We start from the raw sequence: 10,385 nt of genomic DNA on the forward strand, positions 1-10,385 counted from the left end.
GAAAAGCCTTTGTCGTTCCCGGAACCAGGTCAATAAAAGCAGAGACTACTCCATCCAGAGAGAGAGACTCTTTTTATATGAATCACAAGAAAGAGCAGCTTCAGCTCCCCCAGCTGCAAATAGGTGGGCAGTCACAACGAGCCGGCACGGAAACATGTCTGTGCAACACATGTGGGGAACCAGCCTCCCCACACATGTCCAGGGTCTGGGGTGAGAGGAAACCGCTCCTATCCACAGCGCGGGAGAGCTGTGAAGAGCAGCGGCTGCTGTTTGGTGCGACTTCCCCCCTTCGCCCTTTCCAACTGGGTTCCCAAATCAAGCAGCCTTCCATCAATACAGGCTATAGCGTGCTGGGGACAGACAGCAGGCGAGGCAAGGATATCAAAGCTGAGCAATCCCAGGTGGCTTGGAAGGGCCTTGTATTCATGCAGTGAGAATAATCTACCCTTTTGGGAGCAAAAACACCCCAAGTACACTTTGTCCAGGTGCCTCTGGAACAAAACTGCGCCCTCCCCAAACCTGCAGTTATTTGTGGGTGCACCCTTGCCTTAGCAGTGTTATTTCTAGAGCTCTTTTCTAAGTGAGAAGCCCAGAGGACTGGGCAGAGACTTTTTTGATTGAATTTCAGAGCAGCAGCAGCCTTTTGTTCCCTCTCCTTCTTTTAATGTATTTATTTTTCAAACCCTTAGTTCTGATGCACAGAGGAGGATAAATTACACATTGGCAAAGTTTGGCACAGGCTCCCTTCTCTTTATATCTGAGAGCCATGCTCTATCCACAGGAGAGGATGTGTCCTCGTTATCACCAGCATTTTTTAGGCCATGGACAAAAGGACCACGGTGCAGAAAGTGCACCTAAAATCCAAATAGAAGCAAAGTTGTTTTATAACACGTAATACTGCTTAATTTCACAAGTGAATGCTTGTGCTTGGCCCCAGGAACCCCAGCCCAGACAGGCAAACAGCAGCAGCAGCAGATCCCTCCTTCTGCACTGATCAGCTTGAAGAGCTCCAGTGAAGGGAGCTTTACACTTCTCACAGATTATCCCAATAGTTGCCATGCCTGCATGGGATCTGGGCAGGGATCAGCCTGACTTGTGCTGCTGGGTATTTATAAAGCACACAGCCTTGGTCGTCACTTTGGAAGAAGCTATTTCTGGAGCAAGGAAGATGTTGTGGTCAAAACCCAGCTGCCTTCTCTATCTCCCCATCTGTAGCATGGCACCCCAAAATGCAGCGTCTCCCCTGCAGCACTGAGAAGCCATGGCAATAGCATGGAGGAGGGATAGCGGGGTGGCTCAGCCCCACATGGCAATGACAGGGTCCTGCAAGTTTCCAAGTTATTCTCACCCGTGCTCCAGAGACTGAGAAAGCCACCAGAGACCATGAGAAGTATGAAAATACTAGGCTACAAGTTTGTGAACAAAATGCATTCACTGGCTTAACACCCGCATAATTACAAGCAGGCAGCATCCCTTGATAACTGCTAGCAGAGGGATGTGCCTAGCTGTATGCTTGCTTTGGGAGAGTTTGTGACACTGCCTACAAAATCAAAGCTGTCCACTAGTCTCTCTGCAGTTGGCCCTGCCTTTCCCCGAGGGTCTCCTTCTCTTCGAATAGAAACTATCTTGCTCCTCCCAAGGAGATCTGAACCATCCAATGCTATTCCCAGGGCTGAGCATTGCCCTCAGGGGATATTTGTGTGCTGAGGGGCTGGATTCAAACCCTCCTGATCATTCAGGTTGGGAACTTCCCCCCTAATGGAGGAGAGGATGCTTTAGATGTATAGTTGTCATTCCCATCATCAGTGAGTGATGCTGGGAATGACAGCAGCCCTTGCTTTCCATGCTCATACACCAGCCAACTCCCTGGCTCCACCTGGCTCCTACTGGCTCTTAGCACCACTGGTGGGAATGGGCAGCACATACTGTCCTCTCCTCACAGGGCAGAGTGAACTGACCAGGAAATACCAATTGATTCAATGGATAAAAAGGATGGAGCGAGAGCAGCCCCGGAGCAGCCCCTTGTCGCTCCTCTCAGAGAGGAACCGAGCACCCCCCACCAGGGCCAGCAAAGTCCAGGATGCGAGTCACTGCCAGTATCATATCAAAGCCTCTCCAGCAGCCTTTCCCTCTCATCCATTTTTTGTGCTGCTTCCCCCACCAGTTCCTTTCTCACACGGTATGTTTCATAGTATTTAAATGCAACCACGTCCCGGCAAGCCAGATTTCAGTTGATCTCATCGTGTCCCCTCTCTAAGGCAAAGCTAAGACAGGGGTCACAATCCCTCTACTAACTGCTGTAAACACAACTGCAACTGCAGAACAGCATCATTTATTGCAAACCCTTACAGAGTTCCTCCTCCAGCCTCCCCGGAGCAGGGAGCAGTAGAAAGCGGTACTCCTGGGGAGAAGAGAGAGGAGATTTACCACATAGTGGGCACCAGTATTAATTCTTCTAAATGCTGCAGCTTTCCTTTCATTCTGCAACTTTATGAACATCACTCACTGATGGCAGCATCCCCAGAGGGCATCGCAAGTCACCTAAAGGAAGGCAGCCTCTTCCAGCGCCGGCATCCAGACAGTCTCTGAGACAGAGTGCGGCAGCCACGCTGCCCAGACAGCTTACAGCCACATCACCGGATCAGCGGTGCCTCAAGAGGGCTTCGATGACATCTTTAGGGTGTCACGGCCAATTAGAGCCCTGACTATACCCTCTAATTAGGTAACACCTTCAGACAAATCACCCTTTCCACTTTAGACCATGTCACGCCTTCGATATGATCCTTAATTGACTTTAAAGTAGACTCAGCACTTCTTCCCGGACCTCCTTCCACTTCACGAGGCTTTTCAAAACAAATAAACCCCTGGTCCTCAGCCCTGGCTCAGAAACCAGCTGGGGAAAAGCCCTTCCATCCATTCACACAGGCACGCACCCGCACGGCTCGAAACAACCCCCGCATCAGAGGTACAAAGCAAACGCACTGACACAGCGGCATCGTCCTCCTCTGATCTCTCATTTCTAGCCACCCTAGTGCTACTTTCAACAACAGTCAGCAAAGCCTTTTCTAGGAGAACGGGAGTATTTGCAGTGCATTAGCGTCCTACTAAAAACATTGCCTGGGGGCTTGTGAGAAAAGTGGTGCTTCAGCAGAGGAGCCTGATATCTGGCAACAGAAGGCACTAAAAAAAACCCCTAACCATTTAGAAATTAATATGCCAGAATGCTATCACGCCTCAACATTTCAATCCAGAAGCTTGATCTCTGTTTTCATTAAGCAATGAATAAACTGAAACGATCCGAATGTTTTCAGTCTCCCACTAGCACAAAATTTTAAATAGATAGGCAAAAAATACCCCACTATCATAACTGCAAGCACGCTGAACAGAAACTATCAAAATTCATAGAATATAAATATTGGGTCCTTCCAAGCCTGCTATGAGAACAATGTCTCTTTATTTGCTTTTCATGAGGTTTGTTATAACAAGAGATAAAGACTGCAGTATACAGTATTTTAATATACATACACTCATTCACACCTGGAATAATAGATTTTAAGGACAGAAGAGAATATAACCGCTGAATGTATGCAGAAATGCATAAACACACCTTCAAAAACATTTTCTTTGCACCCTACTCAGATATATACATGGACTCATATATACGATATACGTATTTACACACCCACCCACCAGGTTTCGGATCTATCAGAACCGTTCATTAAATTGGACTCTGTAAAGTTTTTGCTGCTTTGGGAAAGCATGACCCTGAGGAGACATCACACGTGAACTTAACATCCAGCAGAAAATGAAACCATAACACACTGCATCTTGAAAGCCAGCCCTGAATCTAACTTAATCCCTTCTCTTGACAATGCCTCCAGAGAGGCATTAAAACCAAGCTAGGTGTTTTCCTGGATTTCCCAAATTCCCCGGAGACTCCCTGGCAGTCTGGCTGCATCCATCTCCTCCCCGTTTCGGAGATGTTTCCGGCTGATCGCTCCCGTCCTTACTCCGGCTGCTCCCACGGTCAGCGGATCCAGCGGAGCAGCATCCGGAGAGCCGCGTCCTGCCTTCGCTGCAGGACGAGCTACGCGGGGCACCGCTCGGGGTTTAACACTCAATGCGTGCAGGGGGATGATGTGCGGGCTGGAAGGGTCAAGAGCAGCTCTGCATCCTCCTTCCCCATACCAGACAAAGGGATTCCAGCAGATCTCATGCCCCCTAGTGTCATCCAGGCGAACGGACCGGCACCGGCACCGGGTACCACACGGCCCAGTCAGTGCCCGGGCTTAACCCACAGTTAAGCCAGCATCGTGCCGTGCTGGTATCTGGAGCACAGATACCTGTCACTTCCCACAGCTCAGGTGAAAGGCAGCCTGAGCATGCTGGCCCTCCTGACCACCATCAGAGCAGCAATAGCCCCCCAGGTGTCCCCATGCCCGGCACAGTGACACCTCTGTTACACTCCCACAGGGCTTCAGCAAGATCTGCCCCACCAGAAGATAGCCCGAGCAGTATCCCTGGCGAGGGACCAAGAGGAGGAGGCAGAGAGCATCTGCAGTGGACACTGTCCAGAATACAGCTCCTCCTAAAAATAGATGGTCCCTGGAAGGGCAAGGGCACAGCCCTTCCAGGGAGTGGGAACGCTTGGCGCTGGGAGCTTAGGGTTTGGGATGACAAAACTTCAAAGTGTAAGAATGCGTGGCACTGCTTTTACACTAAGTCAGCAAATTCCCCATGAGAGCACCTGTAGCACCGAGCTCTGACCATTAGCACAAGAAGCAATGTGCAAAAAGCAGCATCGTTGCCTGCCCGCTCGCTCTGACCAAGCAATAAGATCCAGTATCTCCCAGAAAAACAGCCATGTTGACTCCAATACTAATGGGCGCAACTGGCACTGGACCCTGCACATGGAGCACTTAAACAAGAGGAGGGTGCTGGACAGAGCATGGGAAATGTGCACTGACCTTGTGCATCCGCCTCAGTTTCCCCAGCTGTCCAGCAGCCCTGATGCAGCTTCCCTCTCTTATCTTGGTCTTCCTTCCTCGTTCAACTATTAGCTCCTGTGGGCAGAGTCACATAGGCTGGGAGCCACAGACAGCACCCAGAGCTCTGGCCCCTTCCAGCATATGCTAGCAGCATGCAAGCAACCTAGGCAACTCATTGCCAAAATTTGGAGGAATTCTCCCCAGGGCACTGACCTGGGTATGCTGCTTTCTTCTGCAACACCGAGCAGGGACTATAGCTTAGAATAATGGGGAAGTAACTCAGTTCAGTGCTGACAAAGCATCACAAGCCCCAGCGGGGTGGGAGGGGAGGAGGTGTCCTTCCCTCACGCTGCCATGCCTGGTATACATCATGTTTAGGGCCAGGCATACGTCACCGACACAAAATGGACAAATTGGAGGGATTTCAGAAAAACGAGCGACAAAAATGATCAGGAGGCAGAAGGGATTGATTTACAAGGGGAGAGATTAAAAGAGCTGCGATCAGTCTAGCTGGGCTGAGCAAGTACTGACAGAAGCAGTCGGATGCTAATCTGCAAATGGGATGAAAATGGTACAGGAAGGAATAATTTAGCATCTTCAGCAGAAACTGGATGAAATTAAGAGAAACTCGGTGCTGAGTAGCTAGGAAAAAATCCCAAACAACTAAACCACCCCAAAATAAAACTCCCTTTCCAATTGTGCATGACCATTTCTATCAAAGCACACAAAGTCCCAAAAACTCTTTCTACCTAGGACAAGAACCCTTGGGAGCAACCGTTCCTTGCTGCCTAAGGTGACACATACACTCACACAGAACCCTTTCCCACCCCAGACTCACACTCAGGAAAGCTGCAGGGCCTCCACGTTAACCCGAGAGGATGGAGGCTTCACCCTTGCAGGAAAGCAGTGGAGAGTTAAGGATAAAGCTGTCCGGAGCAGTGGGAAGGTCCCAGCAGAAGGACGCCTTTGCGTTCCCAGGTCTTCACGGAGGAAAGGTGCTGAGATGGCTTCCTGCAAAGTCGCAGGAGTGAGCTCAGCTGCGAGCACTCGGATATTTACACACAAACAGCACATTACTCAGCAACTCCCATTTGTCAGGCGTAATGGCAGCGGCAGCAATAATAAACGACAGAGCTGAGAGACAGACTCCCCAGGCGCACAACCAGCCCCAGCCTGAGCTGGAGCAGGATGCATTCCTCCAGCTTGTGGGGGAATTAATTGAGAGTGGCCGGGAGCTGGGGTTTGCACCCTCAAAACTCCTGCTGCTGGCTTTGTAAAGTGAGCCACATCTCCAAAAGCTGAGCTTTGGCTGCACAGTTATTTGTACGTGTATGAGCATCACAAGCTTTCTGGCTCCAAAAGGTACCAGGGATTCTCTTTTCCCAAGTTCAAGAGGTGCTGAGCACCCCCCATAAGGATGGGGACAGACCCCCTTGGTAGGATCGGGTCCTCTCAGGGTAAATCAGACCAAAGATAACATACAATTGTCAGATCGTGCCTTGGCCTGCTCTGACAATAGGCTCTGATGAAGTTATCTTAAAGGGATGTTCCAAAGAAGTCTGCCAGGCATGGGGCTCTCATTTCCAAAGCACAGCCTGGCTTTGAAAACTCTACCCTCCCCAGTGAGCCCCAGAGAGCTCTGGTCCTTGTACCTGGTCCCAGCGAGATGCTTGGTTGGACACGAGCAACCCTTGCACATTTCCAGCCGTCACAGCAAAGCCCTAAGTCCTCACAGAGGGACAGGACAAGGAAAGGAAAAGCTGCTCCCACATATTTGCACATTCTGCAGGAAGCATCCAGTGTCCCTGCAGCCTCGCTGCCTGCACACACCACGGCAGGACCAGCAGCGGCATGTGCAAGTCCTGTCCCTCACCGGGGTAAACAACATGCGGGCAGGGTCAGAGTTAAATGAGCGGAATCATAGCAGAAGTCAGCAAGCTCCTGACCAAAAAGCAATCTGAGGAAAGGACCTCCTGGACTATCCCGCAACTTAAAACACGAAGAGACATGAAAGAGAAATCAAATGGCTTTGCAGGCAAACCTCTTTCTGCAACCTGCACTCTGTACAGACCCTCCACATCTGCCTGTAAGCATAGGGTGGGGAAGAAAGGGGCTTTCTAAGAGAGTGAGAAAGTGCTGATCTTTATACCCAAAAAGTTTAGCGGACTAAGAAACAACTGCCAGGGGAGCCAGGGACGCCGAAACACGCAGACCAGGTTCTGTCCCCAGCCAAGGCAGCGCAGATTAGCTCCTGCGCTCATTGGAGTCCCAACCCGGTTTTAGGATTGCAGTGGGGGAAGTCATCGAGATCTGGAAATGTCAGGGAGTTTGTGCAGCAAAGGGATCGGTGTGTATTATGCAATTCTGGAAGGCAGCTCTCGTACTCACGCTCGGGATGAACTGCCTAGCCCAGGGAGAGCAGTTCCACAGAAGCGCCATGCAGATGCTTTTCTTATAAAATCACACCACCCCCTCAAAAGAAAATAATAATAATTCAAAATTAAAGCACTGCCGCAGCAGAGGAGAGGGCAGTTTGCGCCTTTGGAGGGACGAAGGGGAAAAAAATCGCTCTCCCGCCCAGGAAATCCATGGGCTCCGGTTTACAAAAGAGCCACCCCGCAACCTCAGCTCCAGCCCTGCTCATGCAATGCAGCACGCAGGAGGGCTCATCCCTTCCCACCCTTCAACCTGACGCCGCTCGCAGCGGCTGCGATGCCGTCCCCTCCGGGGAACAGGGGTCCCACCGTGCCTGGGGTGTGCGGAGCGCCCCGACTCCGCGTCCCCCCATCCCTCTCCCGGCGGGAACGCCCGGCCGGCCGGGGCGCGGGGCGGACGCACACGCTCGGAGGAGCAGGAAAAGTAAGTTACCCAGATTGTTTCCTCGCAGGGTTCGCCCCTGCCCCGACGGCGCGGGGGGGGGGGGGGGGGGTGAAGGGGGGGGACACGACACGACACGCGGACATGCGTGGGGAAAGGTGCGCGGCTGCGGGGCGGGAGGGACGGAACAGCAGGCGCGGAACGGGGGAAGCAGGGACGTTCCCACTCCCCTTTTTCGCTTCCCAGAAAGGCAGCAGTGCTCTGGCGGCGGGCACCGGGGCTCGCCTCCGCTGACCCCCGCTTCCCCCGTCCAGCGGGTGGTATGGGGGTTAGGGTGGGGGACAGCCCGCACCGCCCTCCGTCCCCGTCCGCCCGGTACTCACGGCGCCGTCCTTGCCGCCGCTCCCGGCTCTTTACCCCATGCAACCACCGGCTGCTTCTGCACCGGCTCGGGGGCTATAAGCTCTTTTAAACTCCAGCACATAACCCATGTGACCGCAGAAGCCACTGGTAAGGAGCGCCGGGGAGCCAGCGATGAGCTCAGCCCGCACCCCCCGGCACAGCGCCGCGGACGCGCTCCCGGCCCCGCCGCGCTGCGCGCACCCGCCCCACGCACCCGCACACACTGACACACGCACACACAGATCCACGCGTGGCCCCTCCGGTACCGGCGAGCCCTTGTACCCCACCACGGGAGCACACCCATGCGGACACGCAGCTCCCGCCCCAACACGCACATCCCCGTGGATGCTGGAGCTGGAGGGAAGCACCGCACGCACCATTACCCGCGTTCCCCGTGCAAATGCACACGGAGGAGCACACTAGTGGAAACGCCGTGAACACAGAGCTATGCACACACAAACCTGTACCACCGCTCACAGCACAGCCCCTGCGTGCGTGGGCAGGGGGCACAGTGGAAGTCTCCCCCCTGCACCTCCCCTGAGATGCAGACCAGGGTGAAGGCAGCACTCTCAAAGCCCCCTGCATGTACATACACACTCGACGTGTGCCACACACACATGAAGCCACGCACACATGCACTGCCTGGCACAATGCACCCTCCTCATCAAGGGATGCAGACCCACGTGAAGGCACTGTGCTCTTTCTGTGCACACCTCCATTCACATCCTTGCACACCACTTGTGAGTGTGAATCCCCTTGCACAAGCACCCTCTCAGAGTGCACAAGGAAAGCATCACAAGCAGATGCAGGATGAAATGGAAGTGCTGCACTCACCCCTCCCGCACACACACACACGCTGCACAGCTGAACACACAAGACTGCTCTCACACCCTCTTGCACAACTGATGCACAAGCGAGGCAGCCTTCCCATGTGCACCCACCTTTCCCACTCCAATGCAGCTCCCTGGTTGATGCCAAACAAGCCCACCCTGCCCAGCAATTGCGCCTCATGGCTCTGGGGTCCCATGTGGCGTGATGGTCGCCCTACTTCCCATTGCAGGTGTAGACTGTGAGCTGTCACACACACAAGGGGGTCTGCAGGGCGAAAACGGCACACATCCTTTTGCGCTGTGCACCACAGCTCCTGACCAGGCAGAAGCTGCAGGGGTGGCCATGCAGCCGGGCCAGGATTGCCAGCCCAGGGTGTCTGTTCCAGCCATGGCACGACCCAACTGGGAGTGCCAGGGTGAAATGTGCCAAGGGGGGGGACGGCGAAGTGTGTGAGGCTTTGGTGTGCAAAAGGCTGGGACAGGCAAGCCTGGCTGGGCAGGTGCAGGCGTGTGCTGCTGGGGCACGCCAGCAACACGTGTGAGAAGGCAGAACTGGCAGGCAGAGGGCTTCGCTGAGAGCTGAGTTATGGAAAATGACTCTTTCCAAGGAATTGCTAAAATTAAAGCAGCAGCGAGGCCAAAAGAGCAGGAGCCAAAGGGGAGGGTGAGCAACGACAGCCGAGCGGCCTCAGGGCGAGGAAGGGCAGGGTGGGCAGGAGGCCGAGGAGAAGGCACCCTGGCAGGGCTCCCACATCCCCACAGCTCCTGTCACCCACACAGGCAATTGCAAACAGCCTCGGGGGGGGGGGGGGGGGGTAGGAATTTTGGGAAAGGCTGGTTGGCACCATGGTGGCAGTGGCTGTGGGGTGCCATGGGGCTGGGGGGTCTAGGGGAAATCGCCCTTAGCAGGCACATTCCCAGCTTGCCTGCCAGCATGCAGATAAATACCTCTGTTTCCCTAGCTTGGAAGAGACAAATGCCCATGGAGAAAGAACCTGCTCGCTGCCAGGGGCTAGGTGCCAGCGAGGGGCATAGAGCGAGGCTGGCAGGGGCTTTTTGGGGGAGCACTGCAGAGCCCTACAAATCCTAACGGGAGTCTTCTGCACTCCCCCCTGTCCCAAGTTCTGTGGCAGGACTGGGGTGCTGGTCGCTGGACATCAGCATTCGGGTCGGCAGTCAGGGCTGTTGCAGCTTCCAGATATCCAGACTTTCCCAGCACAAATCCCTGTGAGTCAGGAAACAACACATGCGGGAAAACTGTGCAGAGAGGACTTGGGAGGAATACTTCCATTGGCACATTCCCACTTTCCCTGGCACCCCAGCACTTCTCCTGGTCTGCAGGAAACAA

General features: G+C 53.8%; 1 protein-coding gene across 3 annotated transcripts in view; it reads right to left on the reverse strand.

The window, feature by feature from the left end:
- CNTFR (ciliary neurotrophic factor receptor) overlaps window positions 1-8,291 on the reverse strand; it is a 205,500-nt gene extending 197,209 nt beyond the window's left edge. Inside the window, exon 1 of one of the 3 annotated variants that reach the window (XM_065663252.1) lies at window positions 8,189-8,291. Coding sequence is in view for 1 of the 3 variants with exons in the window: in XM_065663251.1 (XP_065519323.1) it covers window positions 7,377-7,427 (51 nt within the window). In the remaining 2 variants the exon portion in view is untranslated. Of the gene's footprint in view, window positions 1-5,826; window positions 5,940-7,376; window positions 7,470-8,188 lie in introns of those variants that run through there. The other 2 variants (XM_065663251.1, XM_065663253.1) reach the window with 2 other exon arrangements.
- Between the last annotated feature and the right edge of the window lie 2,094 nt (window positions 8,292-10,385).

This window comes from Lathamus discolor, chromosome Z (genome assembly GCF_037157495.1).
Source record: "Lathamus discolor isolate bLatDis1 chromosome Z, bLatDis1.hap1, whole genome shotgun sequence".
NCBI classification, from domain to species: Eukaryota; Metazoa; Chordata; class Aves; order Psittaciformes; family Psittacidae; genus Lathamus; species Lathamus discolor.